This window comes from Lepidochelys kempii, chromosome 27 (assembly GCF_965140265.1).
Source record: "Lepidochelys kempii isolate rLepKem1 chromosome 27, rLepKem1.hap2, whole genome shotgun sequence".
NCBI lineage: Eukaryota > Metazoa > Chordata > Testudines > Cheloniidae > Lepidochelys > Lepidochelys kempii.
Genome location: NC_133282.1, coordinates 15,194,808 through 15,211,770, shown reverse-complemented (window position 1 = coordinate 15,211,770; position 16,963 = coordinate 15,194,808). Strand labels below are relative to the sequence as shown.

The 16,963-nt window shown below is 53.4% G+C and overlaps 1 protein-coding gene across 4 annotated transcripts in view; it reads right to left on the bottom strand.

Moving 5' to 3' along the window:
- Positions 1 to 2,196: 2,196 nt before the first annotated feature.
- MLLT6 (MLLT6, PHD finger containing) overlaps positions 2,197 to 16,963 on the bottom strand; it is a 68,544-nt gene continuing 53,777 nt past the window's right edge. For 3 of the 4 annotated variants that reach the window (XM_073326421.1, XM_073326420.1, XM_073326423.1), the window contains exons 13-20: positions 13,270 to 13,336; positions 12,647 to 12,789; positions 11,992 to 12,180; positions 11,666 to 11,754; positions 10,757 to 11,115; positions 9,930 to 10,038; positions 7,133 to 7,513; positions 2,197 to 5,548 (exon numbers count right to left, since the gene is read on the bottom strand). In XM_073326421.1, the coding sequence (XP_073182522.1) occupies positions 5,504 to 5,548; positions 7,133 to 7,513; positions 9,930 to 10,038; positions 10,757 to 11,115; positions 11,666 to 11,754; positions 11,992 to 12,180; positions 12,647 to 12,789; positions 13,270 to 13,336 (1,382 nt within the window). In that variant the 3' untranslated portion in view covers positions 2,197 to 5,503. The remainder of the gene's footprint in view (positions 5,549 to 7,132; positions 7,514 to 9,929; positions 10,039 to 10,756; positions 11,116 to 11,665; positions 11,755 to 11,991; positions 12,181 to 12,646; positions 12,790 to 13,269; positions 13,337 to 16,963) is intronic. The other variant, XM_073326422.1, reaches the window with a different exon arrangement.

The following is a 16,963-nucleotide window of genomic DNA, read 5'->3' as shown; positions in this document are numbered from 1 at the left end:
TATTCACAAAAAGAAAAGGAGGACTTGTGGCACCTTAGTACTCCTTTTCTTTTCACAAACAAAAAGACACCCATTTTACAACATCGGTATAAGATCAGTTAAATTGGTTCAACTTTGTGTCTAAAGTAGACCTACTCCTAATTTAAACTGAAATAAGAGTGTCCACACAGCATTTGGCACCAGTTTAACTAAATCAGTTTAAAAATCAGAATATGTATACACGAGAAACACCACTCTGGCACAGTTGCTTCCCTGAAATCTAGACACTCACTACATCAATGGAAGGTGCTCTTCCATCACTGTCATAAACCCACCAGTGGGGGACATAGGTCGATGGAAGAATTCTTCCATTGACCAAGAGGTGTCTACACTGGGGCTTAGGTCGGCTTAACTACGTCAAAAAGGGTGTGACATTTTTCACAGCCCTGACTGATGTAGTTTGGCCAGCCTAACTTTGCAGTGTAGATCGGGCGCCCAGTTCTGTGTGTGGTTAAAGCTTTATGGCAAAACACATTCGGAGTTAAGATGGTGGATTCGATGGGTGAGCATGAAAAGTGGTGATAGAGGATGGGTGTGGGTGTGCAAAAGAAGAAAGTAGGAAAACTCTGGGGATAAGAGGACAGATGACATAGTGGCTAGGACTAAGGAAAACAAGGTCCAGTTCCCTGCTCTCACATATGCTCTGTGAATCCTTGGGCAAGTCCTTTGGCCCAGATCCTCTAGGGTATTTAGGCACCAGATTAGTACCAGGGAAGGATGAACGGTGTGGAGACCACAAGTGTTTGGGTCCAAACTATCCTCCCACTGGAGTGTGTCTAAGTCCGGAGGTTTGTCCTGTTCAGACACAGGGCTGGATACGCATGGGCTCAGCCCCCACCCTCAGCACCAGATTTCCTAAGATGACCAACCCTTTCAGAGGCACCTAAATAAGCAGCCAGAGCTCAAGAGAGTGCAGCATCTGGCGTGCAGGGCTCTTTGGAACAATAGGGCCATTTGTTTCACTGCCTAATTGGAAGTGGACCCCTTTGGAAAACCAGGCATAAGGGCCAGAGATGGAAACAAGAGTTTGGTTTCAGGCCCATCCCATCTGGTTACAAAGACATCTCAAGCCCAGGTAGATATTGCTCTTTCTTCTGTGGGGATTGGGTCCACCAGCATTGGACCCGGAAGGGGGCCATGCCCCCCACTTTTTAACAAAAGAAACGTAAGCGCAGAATTCATGTCCCCCACAGATTCCCCCTCCCCTCGCAGAATAATAGATTCTGCTGGGGGGGCGCTGTGCAATTACACCTTTTGCCCACCAGGGGCTGCTGTGGCACCAGAAGAGAAGGCAGCAGGCTCACTGCAGGAGCAGCCAGCTGTGGAGAGGGAGGGGGCACTTTGATTTGCCCCCCACCCCATAGGTTCCGGTGCCCTTGATTGGGTCAGAGCTCAGGCTGTCTCCCTCCCCAGCCAGGTGTCAGGTTAAGCCCACAATCTCAGGACCACATGACTAAGCTGCTAGGGGACAATGCTCTTCCCCTCACCCCTCTTCAGTTAAGTAGGCCGAAGCTTTCCCAAGAATGCATACTAATTTTGGGTGCTTCCATTTTGGGGCTCCCAAGGTTAAGACACCTCAGATCCGATTCTCCCGAGGATGCCAAGAAGCCACAGCTCCCCATCACTTCACCTGGAGCTGCACGGGTGCAGAGTGCCTGTGAAAACCAGGCCCAAGGCAGCTCAGAGCTCAGCACCCAGCTAGCCCCAATAAAGGCCTCGCTCCCAGAAACGTCCCATATTCAGGACAGCGCTTAAGCAGGTGTTCAAGTCCCACTGTAGTCAACGGGACTTCAACACCTCTGCTTGAAGTTAAGAATGTGTCCAGGTGCCATCCTGCAGAGGGATGGACTTAAGCATATGCCTAGAGCTTTCTTTAAGCAGGGCTCTAAGACACATTGTAAAGCAATGCAAAAGACTCCCCCTGATTTCAACAGGCTTTGGATCACGTCCCCAAAGACCCCATTCATCACTTGAAAAATTCATCCTTAGCTTTTTGGTCATACTTTATAGTAAGGTTTCATTTATCAATAGTTCGTAAGCGGTGTGATAAGGATGAATAGTATGTCTTAGAAAGGGTTATAAACACATCAGTAGAAGATGCTACAGATGGTCAGAAGCAACCTATTAACTCACTGGACTCTAAAAAAACCCTTAACAATTGATTAACCCATTTATTAAAACATCTATAGACATGGAACCTTAAAATAAATTAGGAGCAACATCTTTCCCTTTTACACGGATGATTCAGACACTGTCGGTAGCTTTAACGGAAACTAAGATATTTTTATCCAACACACAACCCACTTCCTTAGTTAAAATCTGAAACCCTAAATGTATCAAAAAGGTCTTCAATATGAATATTAATATTATTTATTATAATAAAGAACAGTCAAGCAGCGTGAAAAAAATATATCTTAGCTACATTACCTTAAATTGCCAAAAATATACACATTTTTTCTCTTTTATTTAATAAAAAAAAAAGACACATGCAACATACTAAATGTGACATTAGCATTAAAACGGGTAAAGAACTGTGTACCCCAGTGCAACCGAAACAGATAATCTTTAGCTTTTATATTTTTTTCTCCTCTTCCTCTTTTTCACACAGAGACAAAGTTTAATGTCAGCCTTCTAAAAGTGGCCCCTTAACTCATCCTAATCTCTTGACAGGACTGGGCAAGGAGCATACTTTAAAGGGACCAGGTGCTTTTGGAAGAAGCCAGAGAAATCTTTTCTTTAAGTGCTATCTGTCTCTTCCTTCCTCTTATCCTCAACTTTTCCCGTCTGATCTACGAAGCTGCCTTAGAGCTAAGAGTCTTGGTATGTCAACAAATAAATATGTGTCAAATGCACACAGGGGTAGCTAGGAATCCACCGAACCAGGCCTTGAATGGAACCAGCACCAATGGAGACACTGATTGGGAAACAGACTCCTTGGATTCGCTGTCATTTGTCGTGGAGAATGAACTCGTTGCATTGTGAGTCGAACTGGCTGGAATGAAAAAGGGGCCAGGAAGTGAAACGCTCCCCCCACTGTGTTAATGAATTGTTGTCCTAACAGGGGCGTAGATGGCAACCCGGATCTGGAGCTCTACAGTAAAGGAACAAACCAACCCAAGACAGCTGCTGGCAGAATATTTCGGGGTCAGCTTTTAGCACAGCCACCCTCTGAAATTGCAATTCTGCTCGTGCAGCTTTTCATGGATGGAATCTCACAGGCCCTCTCAGATTCTCACACGCACACGCCAGGTCGGCATCAGACCAGCCAATTTGCATGTGGAAACATGGCACCCTGTATCACTGTTCCACTCGGGGGAGTGCTTGCAGGAGGGAGCCCCCTGCTTGCAGAGGGGAAAAAAATTACGCATCAAAAAGTGCAGGCTCAGAATCGTGCAACTCAGGGTTAGGGGCAAACAAAAAACACCATCAGGCGAGAGGAAAACGGAATTCAACGTCCCAGTCTGTGACATGTGCCAGGCTGATGGAAGTTTGGCACATCTTGATTCTTAACTCACTGGGGAGGCGGCTGGGGAGAGAAGGAACATTCACTCGAATCGCATTTTGCAGCCTCTCCTATTGGTATTGCAGAGACCATAAGGACGAGAGCAAAACCACTTTTTCCCCCATTTTCACTTTTATAGCTGCCATCTCCATCTTTCCAGTAGCTTCTTCTTGTTTTTAAACAATAGCTTAAAAAAAAAAAAATAGCTTTCCGAACAGAGAGCATTGTTCTGCCCGGTTCACAGAACAGAAAGCAAGACCCCAGCGGGGCGCTCTCTGCTGTTAGTTCTGCTCAACCACTGGGGCAACGATCTTTAAAATCACATCAAAGAAAAAATGTGTAATGGGCTTAATAGATGGAGTCGAATGGTGATGAGCTTTTCCACTGATATCAGCACAGACCCACCGCTGACAAATTTGAATAGTGCAAACCAGACAAGGCGGTGGGGGTGTGCTGAAAATCATTTGTATTCGGTAAGGTCTGAAAACTTTTTTAAGACCCTCAGTATTTCCAGTCGCTGGAGTCTTGACCCCCCCGCCTCCCCAAGAGATCCGGATTTAACCAGCGGAGGGGGAATTCCAACGTTTGACGCCGATTCCCCCTCCCCGCACTGTCCTTCAAAAAACAACAACCCTGCATTGTCCAACCTTAGAGGAAGCAGGTTTCTTTGCCACAGGACCAGGTCTCAAGGTGGAGTTAACACCAGACAGTGTGAAGCAATGAGGTTATCCAATGCCCTAGGCTGGGAAGACTGGCTGCATTTCCAGGGCTTGGGCTATCTAGTGCCAGCGACGGGGAGAAAGTTCTCTGCCAGACTAGCCACATTCGGGAGGTGGGTAAGGAAGCAAAAGTAAGAGATTTCAGACCCTCCCTCCCTCTGTCTCCTTGGTGCTGTTTTAGCCCCGTGAAAAGACGGCCTGGTTATAACACACTCCCTGCGGCGGGGCAGACGGTTGGCGGTACTGGAGTTAGCCCTTTTCAAGTGGTAATGCTGGGCCTGTAGATCTTGGAAGGAGAGAACAACAGAGAGTGCGAGAGGGAGGAGTGTGCTTCTCACGTGGAAGGGACAGCACCCATCTGACCAACCGGCGTCTGCCCTGCCACTGGCGTAGAGGTCCCAGTAGTGTCTTTAAGGTTAATCTTCAGCAGAGTAACTCACCACAGTGGCTGGGGTAAGAAGAAGGTGGCATTCACCCCTGATGTCCAATCCCCTTCCACAGCTCTGCCATCCATGTCTTCCCAAGCTGGATTTGGATCTGGTGGGGTGGCCGTGCGTGGTGGTTCCCGACGGCAGATCATCTCCTTGAGGGGTCACAAGGCGACAGGTAGGAAGGAAGTCCCTGCTGTAGGTTTTTGGCAGGGTTTTCACAGCTCATATTCCTCTTAGTTTCCGCATGTGATGGAACAGAATCTTGTCTTCCCCCCCCTCCCACCCATGGCCCTGCCCCACTTTCCCAGACGAGCCATATCTGGCATCCCCCTGGAGGGTGCTGCAAGCTGTCTGAATGCTGTGCAGAAAACAAGCAGAGATGACCCTTCAACCACAGCCTTGGCCTAGGATACTCTGTGGTCTTGGGTTAGGGCCCCATCCCGGAGGCCTCACACATGTGCACACTCATACACTCACACGCACTGGAGAAGAGGCCGGAAGGTGTCAGAGCACAGGCAAACTCTCACCCTCTGCTTAGCAAGGAGAAATGTAACTTCGCTTCGTGCAAGTGTGCCATGGATCAAACCGGTAGAGACCTCCCCGTGCCCCATCTCTCCTCTCAGAAGGGCACGCGATACCAGGTCTTGGCCGGAGACACGTTGTCTTCTAAAGCACCACCTGGCACTTCCCATGGCCGGGAAGACCTTCTCAGAAGCCTTGTGCTCATTGCTCTAAAGTATCCAAATCTGTGACCACGGAGAGCCACGTTCCTGTAGCAGAGAGGAGCTGGCCGCTGGTCTGGGTGGGGAGGCTTAGCCCTTGTCCTGGGTGACAGCAGCTCCCTTTTCACTCATGATCTTTAAAAAAAGACGCAGAGAAGAGAGTCATCAGACAGGCAGCAACCCACAAGTGAGTAGAAACGAGAAAGCCCTGCCATGTGGCCGGCCTGCCCCTGCTGGGGCAAGCAGCCTGAATGAGGACTGCCCGCTTCCCCCCAAGGCTGAGATCAGCAGGGACACACGATTTGGAGACCTCCCTGCTCCCAGTTTCAACAGACTCCTTGACTCTGGCATTTCCTCCCCAGAGCTTCACCGGGCTGGGCCTTCTAGGCCCTGTCTACAGGGCAAGAGATGGCGAGTTTGACGGGGCTTTGTCATAGCAGTTCACATCATTCTGGCCTCTCAAATCTGGGGTCCTGCCACTGACAGCAGCCAATACCCTCCTGCTTTCTCTGTGCCCCTGACTGCGTGTGTATCCCCTCTTGAGCCCTGCCGGTCAAGAAAGCAATCCCCCTTGTACTTTACCATGTGAAGCCAATAAACTCAGAGCCTGGGAACAGAGGCAAATTAGCCACTGGGCCAATGGGGCCCGTGCCCAGGGGCCCCAGCCAATTGGGTGACCCTGCACCCTGATCCGCTCCTCCCGGGCAGGCGGAGGAAGGCAAGCCCTTACACCCTGCCCCCTAGCAGGAATGACTGGGGGGCTGGGGGGGGACTTCAGGCGGAAGGCGTGGGGAGGAGCCCCCACTTGCTCTGGCCCAGGGCCACACAAAATCATCATCCACCTCTGCCTGGGGAGGGGCGTTGCCCCTTCGAGATGTCATGAGTAAGGCTACGTTTTAGTCACAGGTATTTTTAGTAAAAGTCGTGGACAGGTCCTGGGCAGTAAACAAAAATTCACGGCCTGTGACCTGTCCATGACTTTTACTATATACCCCTAACAAAAACTTGGGGGGGGGGCCATGGGTGCTCTGGGGGGTTAGTCGGGGGGGCACCGCGGGTGCTGGAGGAGGTGGCCCAGGACCCCCCTGGTGCTGGGAGGGGGAGGGTTGGCGGGGCTAGCAGGGGCTCCCGAGCCGGCTGTGCATGTGAGGAGCTGCAGGGCCATGCCAGTGGGAGCCGGGGAGCACCGCACCCCGAGGTAAGTGCCCCCCCCAACCCCCTGCCCCTAGCCCTGAGCCCCCTCCCACACACCCAAACTGGTGCTGGTGCAGAAGTCGCAGAGGTCACAGAAAGTCACTGAATCCGTGACTTCCATGACAGACTCGCAGCCTTAATCATGAGCAGATCCGGGCGCTGCCATGCCTGCTTCTGCAGCTGGCCTGGCATGTGCGTGGGTGGGCATCTGTGGGTGCACCTTTGCACACCCCAGCGCCCTGTCTTGACCCCACTGATGTCAGTGGGGGTAGGATCAGGCCCACCTGGCTGGCTAATGAGGGAGGCGGATGAGCCAGAGAGGCAGCCTAGTCTCGTGGGTAGGGCACGGATGCGTTCTCTAATCCTGGGCAAGGCGCTGCCTCTCTCTCTGCCTCAGTTTCCCCTGTTTAGACTGCAAGCTCATTGGGGCAGGGATTTGTCTCTTACTCCACACCTGTACACAGCCTAGCACAGGGGGGCCTTGATTTCAGCTGGGCGTTACCGTAATACTCCTAATTTACGCACCGTTCCTTTCTGGGCACTGCTGTCCGCCTGCAGGTTGAGGAAGGGGTTGGTTTGTGTGGAAAGGACCGGTGGGACTCCCGCCCCTGAAGCCATCAAACTATTCCCCGGAGCACTCAAGGGCGGGGCTGTCGGGGTCCCCATCAGGCTGTTGCCGGGGTTGAGCTGCTGGGGGGACATGGACGCCAGGAGGGAGCTGCCGCTGGGAGGGGGCGGGGCGGCGGAGGTCATCAGGGCGGTGGCGCTCGAGTGGAGGAGGGGCGTGGAGGTGGCCGTCAGCAGATTGGTGATGGGCAGCTGGGAGGTGCCCGTCATCTGAAGCCGCTGCAGCTCCCTCTTCTGCTGGATTTGCTGCATCATCTGGAACACCAAGGCCTGCTGCTCCTGGAGACGGGGAGAGAGAGTCAGGCTGGATAAAGGGACAGAGCACGTGGGAGGCTTTGCATGCATGTACCTGCATGGATGCAGAGACACAGACTCACACCTGATTCACTAACACAGCATGCCCCTCTGCCCCTCTCAGCTCTTATCCCATGCCTCCTCCCTGGTCTTGCAGTGTTATGTTGTATCCACTAGGTTAATCACAACCAGCTGGCACATTTTTAAGCACAACATATCCCTGTCCACACTGGGTGGCTAAGTCGTGTTTAACATCTTGTGTTTGTGATCATGTTTTCTAACATAATCCATTTTCCTAGAGTAGATATGGTCCTGGGGTTGCAGTGTGCTTGGTATCCTTCCTGACCTCTTCAGTCATCACCAGGCACCCTGAAGCATGAGATTGGATGACTCCTATTTTAGGATTCTTACAAACATGTTGGCCCACAAATGTATCCAGCCCCCTTTCAATCTATCTGCAGTATTTAATCTGATGTCCAGCAGCTTGTGGAATTAATTGCTTTGAATTCTCAGACTGGCTTTCAATTCCCCTCCCTCTGCGGAAACCGACCTTGTTATATTTAATCCCCTCTGGTGGAATTAATTACTCCAGGTGAGCTGAATCCTGGAAGGATGGAAGGGACCTGGAGCTGGCAGAGATGTGCTCCAATCAAATTAAACCACTTTAGCTTCCATGGAAACCATCGACCAGCAGAATACACCCGTGGAGCTAACTACTCGTTCACACACACAAAGGGAGCAAGAGGATGACATGGTGACATCAGCTAGTGTAGAAGAGAATCCCCTTGAAAAATATTGTTCTGATTATAAATAGTTTAACCTGGAAACCTGCATGTATAATGTAAGACTGACACCTAATGGGTGAGATTCTAGGTTGATGTAAAGCTGCATAGCTCCATTGACTTAAATGGAATTATGCGATTTATACCAACTGGGGATCTGGTCCAAGATATTTTACACACTCACGGAGCCTGATTGTTACACTGGTTTAACCCAGGATTAACTCTACTGAAGTTTCATAAGTGTACATGAAATAGGAACCAGATTAATTATTTCCAGCACACGAGGATAGGTTTGTTTGTTGTTTATATGAGTACCAGTGAAATGTGGGGCCCAGCTTAGCATTGACGTGAACGGGGCTGTAAGTTACACACCATCTGCCCAGAGAAACAAGTGAAAATAGGGACGCCATACAATTCATGCTCCTTTTTGAACACCCCTGGATGCCAAATTGATGCAATGCACGGCAAAGCAAATGAGACAAGATTGTAAGATAAACAGTCTTCCCCCTCTCCCCTACAAGGCCAGATCTCATTTACACCAGTGTAGATCAGAGCAATTCCCCAGAGAAGTCAGTGGACTTCAACTTGTTTAAGTGAGAGGAGAATCAGGCCCTTGTTAGGCACTGCCTTTCCCGCTTCACCAACTTTCCAGGCTTGGCGTGTAAATTGCACTGGTTCTGCCCACCTACCAAATGCCAAGTCTGTGCGAGCTGCGTTGCTTTTCCGTTCACGGCACGTGGATGCCTCATGTTCCTGCTGACGGCTCCCTGGGGCCTGATCAGCACATCTACACTGCAATCCGAGCCGTGACTGCAGCATAGGTAAACATACTTGAGCGACCTGTACCTGAGTGATTGTCACTGCTCCCAATAGCAGTGTAGATGTGGTGACACAGGTTAGCAATGCAAGCACGCACCCTGGGTTCTGGTCTGGTTTCCACAACATCCGTTGAAATCCACACAGCCGCATCTACACTGCTATTTTCAACCGTGCTTGTGTGGGTCTGCCTACCCGAGTGGCAACCAGACCTCAAACTGCAGGGCAAATGTAACACCGACAGACCCTGGTCGTCAGCAGGCGGGATTGAACCTGGGACCTCTGAAGCTTAGTGCATGAGCTAAAAGCCACGTGGCCCTTAGCTAAGGCTGTAGCAGACTCATTAATCTCTATGTGGTCTCGGTGCCACTAGAGAGGACAGAGCACCACACCCAGGAGGTGTGTGCGTTACACAAAACATTGCCTAACTGGCTCCGGTTTAACTAAGGTGTGAACGTAAGCCGAGTGACTGAAAGCGGTGGAACTTCGTGTGCGACTGGAAATCAGTTTAAACGAACCCAAAAGTAAGCCAAAATGACCGTGTCCACACAGGGGTTGCACTGGTTTAAGAACTAATTTTAGGGCCGACCTCTGCAGCGTTGGTCCCAGTTTAAGGACATGGGTAGAGAAGCCCACAGTTAAACTGGTGCAACTTGTGCATGTAGACGAGATATTTAGCAAACATAGCGACGGATGCATCCGGTCTTGGCCAGTCTCTCTTCACTGGACTAAATCTTCCCCAGTCCAAACTTCAGGCCAGGCCCTTGCTGGAGGGGGCAGAGACCCGGCACAGGGACACTTACCGGATTAAGCGGCTGGGATGTGAGCAGCTGCTGCAGCTGCTGCAGCTGGTGTTCATGCTGGTGCAGAACATGCCGCTGCTGCTCCGTCAGGGGGCTCAGGCCTGGCACGCTGCAGGGAAGACCGGAAGTTAGCATAGCCTGCTGCCCCGCAGGGGTATTTCCGCCCAAGCCCAGCCCCGAGGAGAGCAGCAGTCTCAGAGGGGAAGCCCTGCCACAGACTATGAGCCAGGCTCCTCAGTAAGGATACACGACTGAAGTAATTTGAGCTGAGCTTCCCTTACGGGTCAAACTCAGCTGCCTCTATGGGAGACAGTGCGGTCCAGTGGGCAGGATGCTAGCTCTGCCACTGACCACTTGTGTGACCTTGGGCAAGTCACCTGCCTGCTCTGTGCCTCAGTTTCCCCTCCCACCCTTAGTCTGTTTCTATTGCAAGTTCTTCAGGACAGGGACTGTCTCTCTCACTAGGTGCACACATGTCATTAAGCACAGTGCCTCACACAAGCAATAACTGTCATACTTGTGCTGGGATGCATTGTCACATCTTGCTTGGGGCATGCTTTGGGGAGTTCATGCACACATAGGGGTTTGTGTGGTCTGGGATGTACATGTTTAGTTTGCCGTGGCCGTGCCTAATTTTGGGAGCATGCCTGTGTTCGTTTGCACAGAGGGAACTAGCCTGACACAAGGCTGGAGTTCTGGAGGAAAGAGGAAACGAAGGGCCGGGGGTTGTAGCCCCACAGGGAGACAGCGGCTGTGCCGGGGGGGGTCGGAGATGCAGGGATGACTGTGCAGCTCCCCCTCGGGATACCTGGGGGGGCCCCTCTCACCTGCTCAGGCTGGTGGAGAGCTGCAGGGCGGGCGGCCCGCTCGCCTGCGTCAGAGGGTTCTGCGGCTGGGTGGCCGGAGCTCCGTTCAGATTCCCCAGCATCCCATTGAGGGGCACCTGCTGGCCTCCCGCCAGGTTCCCCAGCAGGCCATCCACCCCGGGCCCCGTGGGCAGGCCGTGACTGGCTGCCGCACTTCCCCCCAGCGAGCCGGCTGTCGCCCTGGCCAGGCCATTGACCTGCTGCTGCACCCCGGAAAGGGGCAGCGAGGTCGGGCTCTGCTGCAGCAGCGGCAGGGGAGGAGGGGTGCTGTGGAAGGAGAGGGACGAGCTGCTTCTGCTGGGGCAGCCCGAGTGTGGATCCTGGGAGGGAGAAGCAGAGAAACAGAGAGAGGGTGAGAACTGAACCTCGGGTGCTGTTATTTGGCCACTCAGCCCCCTGCCCTGCAGCTGGGGCGTGTGCCCAGCCAGGGGCAGGAATGCTGCGTGTGGGGTGAGGCTGCCGGGCTCTCACATGCCTGGCTGGAAGCTGACACCCAAATGCCCGGTCTCTAGGGACGCAGAGTAAATCACCAGCATTCTCACTTCCCTTTGTACAGCACCTAGCACATACCCACCACCACGGCCCTCCACGCCCTGGGTGGGGGTGGATGCACCCCGGAGATGAGCCGGCAAAGCTTAAGGAGCCCCCTGTTGCCAGTCCTGGCCTCGACTTCCCTGACTCCATCTGCAGAAATCCAGCTCCTTAGATCACAGAACACCCAGGGCGGCGGGTAGGGGCTGGTTTCACCTTGCCGGACCCTCCCGTTCAGTCCAGGGGATCTGGCCACCGCTGTGTGCTGCTGCTGGGGTGCAGCGATACCGTATGGGGGAGTCCCTGGGCCCCACTGCAGGGTCTCGGCGGCCACAGTACCTCGGAGGAGGTGGAGAGGGAGTTCTCCATCCCAAAGCTGTTCTTGCAGGGGGAGCTCTTGTTGATGCTCAGGGAGTCGCTGTTGCACACTGCAGGAAAGAAGAGGGAGTCGGGGTGGAGCCCAGCATCACCATGGTGACACAGAGGGACAGCACGTGCAGCCAATGGCTGGACCCGGCGTGGTTTTCTGCACCATGATAAAAATCCCTCAAACCTCCTCCCCCCGGCCCAGAGAGCCCCTGTGTGGCAGGCTCCTGGGGTGGCGGGACCATTAGGAGTGGGCGCAGGGGTCTCCCTCCCGTCGCCAGGGCGAGGCAGCCCCTCACCATTGGCAGGCAGGATGTACTGGGCGTGGCTGGAAGGGCCGTTGCTGGTGGTCACCACTGGGAAGGGGACAGAGAGCTGGACGTTGAGGAGCTGCAGCCGCTCCTTCTTAGCCGTCAGGGTCATGATCTGCTCCTGCAGCCGCTGGTTCTCCTTCTGCAGGGAGTGCAGGGCCTTGAGCATTTCTACAACTGCGGGAAACGAAAGGGGGGAAGGGGGACGGGGAGGGGGGGCAGAGAGAGGAGGGGGGCAGTGGAAGAGGGAAAGGAAGGGAGGAGGGGTGGGAAGGAGAAGAGGGGGCACGTGGGGGTGACACAGTTAGAGCATCTACTGTGCAGGGACAGGGGCGTACCAGTCCCCCCTGTCCTTTCCACTTCGGCACGGGTTAGCACGGAACTCCCCTCCCCACCCTGGGAGGGGCTGTATCTGCACTCCTCGCTCCCCAGCCCCTGCCCCCTACCAGGAGGGGCTGTCTCAGCACTTCTCTACCCACCCTGCAGAGCCCTCCCCCGTCTGCGGCCTCCCCCACTCTTACCCCCAAACAGAGGGGAAGAAGCCCACCCCTGTGCCAGGCACAGCTGGCCATGAAGCTGGTGGCAGGTCCCTGGGGGACCCAGCCCCATAGGGGTCCCCCAGCCCTCTCCCCTCCCGGCTCACTATTTACGCCGGCTTCCCCGTTGCCTTGCTTCTCCAGGAGCTGCTCGATGTTGGGGGTGGCCTGCGGGACGTTCTCCAGCTGCCCACTGCTGCTACAGGACACAGTCTGGTCGAAGAGGGTGGGGAGGCTGCTGATGGGGGACCTGGGGAGTGGCCCCGGGAGAAGGGCTGTCAGAAGATGGACTCGGATCCTTCACCCCTCTCTAGTCCACACTGGGAGGGGCTGTCTCTGCACCTCCCCCCAACCCGGAGACCCTCTGCCCCACACTGGGAAACCCTGCCTCTGCACCTCCCTCCCCACCCAAGCCCCTCTCCCCTGCCCTGCACTGGAAGTGACTGTCTCTACATCCCTCTTACCAGCCCTGCTCTGGGAGGGTCGGTCTCTGCCCCTCTCACATCCCCCTTCCCAAGCCCTTCTGCCCCACACTGGGAGGGGATGTCTCTGCACCGCTCCACTCCTTCCTAGCCCTCCCCACTTCTGCTCCAGACTGGGAAGTGGCTGCCTCCCTTCCCCTCACCGTGTTCCTCAGTTTCTCCTCACCCGCTGGTATTGCCTATAGCTCACCCTACACACAGATGGTGCCCCCCCCCCCAGTGTCGGAGGACAGGCGAAAGGTACTCACATGGAGGAGAGGCTTTCCTGCGGGGAGGTCCCTCGGCAGCCAAAACTGCAGTCTTCCAGGTCGGGCTCTGGAAGGGGAAACAGAGGCAGATAAAAGCATTTCCCCTCTGCCTCTGCCTATTATTAGTCGGGGCCAAAGGGCTGCAAGGGCCACAGCCTCCACTAGGTGGCAGCACAGAGCAGTTCCTCCCCACTGTCCTTATGTAACAGCTTCCCTGTGCACCCAGGCGCCCCCGGAATCACTGCCCCCCTTCACTCCTCTGGGTGAGGGAAGGGGGGTGGGGCGGTTCAGGGAGCTGAGAGGAAGGAGAGCGGTTAGGGCGCTGACCTGAGATGTCAGAGAGCCCCGACTCGCCATGTGACGTCGCCCAAGTCTCAGTTTCCCATCTGTACAATGGGGAGAATAGTCCTGCCCTGCCCCCCCCCACCCCCCGAGGGGAGTTGGGAGGGTAAATACGTTTGGAGATTGTGATGTGCTCAGATGTTATAAGTACCTAGGAGAGATGGGGCTCTCGGACATATTCTAAGATGGAGCCACCCCCTTTCTGAGCTGGACGAAGCATTGCGCATTATACCCCAAAGGTCACTGCCCAGGAACACGACCCCTCCCTAGGAACAGGTGTGAGCAGGGCGCTCAGATATGACAGAGAAGAGCCTAGATAGACTAGATAGGATGGATCTAGCCAGCATGGATCATAGCACCTGTTCTGGGGCAGATTGTTATTATTTACTATGATAAGCCAGCAAGGCCCTCATGGCCCAACCAGTATCAGGTATCCCAATGTCCTAGGTGCTGTCCAAACAGAGAGCAAATGGCCGCCCCTTACAGTCTACTGCCTTGGTTGCTAAGGTCTCTCTCCAACAGTCTCATGGACTTTAAGGCCAGAAGGGACCATTGCGATCATCTAGTCTGACCTCCTGCACGTCGCAGGTCACAGACCTTCACCCACCTGCTTCTGTACTAGACCCCTGACCTCTGGCTGAGTTACTGAAGTCCTCAAATCATGATTTAAAGATGTCAAGTCACAGAGAGTCCGCCATTTACACTAGTTTAAACCTACAAGTGACTCAAGCCCCATGCTGCAGAGGAAGGGGAAAACCCTCCCCGGGGTCTCTGCCTATCTGACCTGGGGGAAATTCCTTCCCCACTCCAAGTATGGTGATCAGTTAGTCCTTGAACACGTGGGCAAGACCCACCAGCCAGACACCCGGGAAAGAACTTTCTGTAGTAACTCAGAGACCACACTGTCTCTTTAGACCTCAACCTTTCTGGGAGGGACGCGTGGCCTAGAATGGACAGCTCTGAGAGTCAGGATTCCTGGGTTCCATTCCCAGCTCTGCTGGTGGCTTGCCTGGGAACAGCCAACAACCTTGATCTGGAAAATGGGGGGTGATCGTTTCCCCCCACAAGGCTTGTGAGAATTAATTCATTGTGTGCAACCGCCATGACAGACAGAGCTCGGACAGGTGCTACAAGAGCATGACACACTCAGAATTCTTTACCCACTCCAGGCTGAGTTTTACAGAGGCCAGGGCCAGATTTCCAAGGGCCCAGCTCCCCTTTAGGCACATAATAAATGGCCAGATTTTCACGACAGCTCAGCACGCAACCCTCCGGGCTCCTTGGGGAATCTGGCCTCAACTGTGGATGCTAAGCGTGTTTGAAAATTCTAGGCTGTGTGGGTGTGGTGTCCCCAGCCCCCCGATATTTCCAAATAAAAAAGCAGAGTGTGATCATCAGCCAGGCGCTTTCTCTTCCCCACCCCCATGTCTGCCACTCAGCCGGCATATGTCCCCCATCACTCTGCTATGTGTCAGATGCTGTGAGCGCCAGCCTGTGCCAGCTGGTCTCCTTGTGTCTCCTCCTCATCGCAGGAGCATTTATTACATGCAAGGATCCGGGACTTTCCTGTGGGAAGCACTGCAGGGTGGCAGGGGCATCGTGATTTATGGTGTAATGCCCCAAGCTGGTAGGCAGCAGCCCTGTGGAGTCTCCTTCAAGAGACCCCACCTGGAACAGAAGGTAGAATGGCAGTCCCACCTTCCCATCCAGATAGGAGTTTTCGACTGTCAGTCAAATTCAACTGGCTCCTCCTCTTTGGGGAGACGTAGCCATTTTCTGAAGGTCACTCTAGGACATAAAGACATTCGAGCTACCAGAGAGGGACCCCTGGCTGCAAGACTGAAGAGGAGGTTCGGGAACAGCTGCAGCAAAAGGCTGCAGTTGGGTTTAACTCATCCCCAGAATGCAGCATCAGGAGGAAGGGTGGCCCAGTGGTCAGGGTGCTAGCCAGAGACCTGGGTTCAATTCCCTCCTCTGCTAAAAGCCTCCAGCGTGACTTCACAAATGATTTAGTGTCTCCGTGCCTTGGTGCCCCAGCTGTAAGAGGAGGCTAGTAGCAGGGCCCTACCTCACAGGATAAATAGATGAACAATTCCCAGGTGCTCAAATACAACAAACAAATGCCTAAGACAGATCAGGAGGAGATAGGGACAAAGAGATCACAAAAGGTGACAAGCAAGAGGTCCCCTGTGGCAGCTGCTCTAAGAGGAAGGTTTTAGGGCTCTGTGTCTGAAGAAACAGCTCTGGGATCGTGCCAAGATCCTGATGAAGCAAGAAGAGCAATGTTGGAAGTTGACATTAAGAGTAGATTTTAAACAGAACTCAGGATATCAGAGGACCAAGCTGTTTTCAAAATCTAGCCCTAAGTGACTTGTCCAGGTCTCCCGGTCCCAGCCATAAGACTATCCCTGCAAGTGAACTCTTCTCCTTCATCCTTCCCCACCTGGCCAAGGAACGGCAGAAGGGAGTGCTTCCTCCATCCCCCATCATGTTAAGAGGAAACACACCTTCCTGAACCATCCTTTTCTCCCATACCAACTCTAGACAGGCGCTTCGCAGGAGGAAGGGTTGTTGCATCAGGGCCTTTAACTCTTGAGTTAACGTCAGCTCCGTTGTGACGCTCTTCATACAATCAGAGTACATTCAGCCGTGGAGCCAGAGGGGTAATTTCCAGCCCAGATAGACATACCTGTGCTAGCATGCTAAAAATAGCAGCAAAAGAGCTGCCCCAAGTATGTACCTAGGTTTCAGATGGGATGGCACATGGGTAGCCAGCCCATCTCACTGCCCGTGCAGTTGCGGCTACATGGCTATTTTCAATCAGAACTGGTGTGGGTATGAGAACTAGTGTGACCATATGAGCTGGAAATTACACCCCAGCTCCACCCCAGCTCCAGGACAGACAAACAGCTCCCAAGGCACATGGACCCCCACCCCCCACCCCATGGCATGCACATATATGATATACCTTCTCCATGGGCTTACAAGTATGGAAACACAGGAGTAAACGTTCGTACGTGTTCCTCATGCAGGCATGCGCGCTCACACAGACAAACTGACATGCTGCACATACGAGAGGCCCAATTTTCAAAAGCGCTCAGGGCCAGATTTTCAAGGGATCAGCATTGGCAATGGGGCTCAGACCCCAGCAACTCCCCACTGTGACACTTACTGCTAGATATTCCCAAGAGTTCAGCATCCAACGTACTGAGCTCCTGAAAATTCTGGCTAGAGGAGCATGAGAAATAAGATAGTCACAACAACCAAAGGCAAAATGCTGGAAATCAGGAGTGTGCAAGGCCTTTTTTGTGCATTTTGTTGCAAACTAAAAGATGGGCCCGCTTGGTTAGAA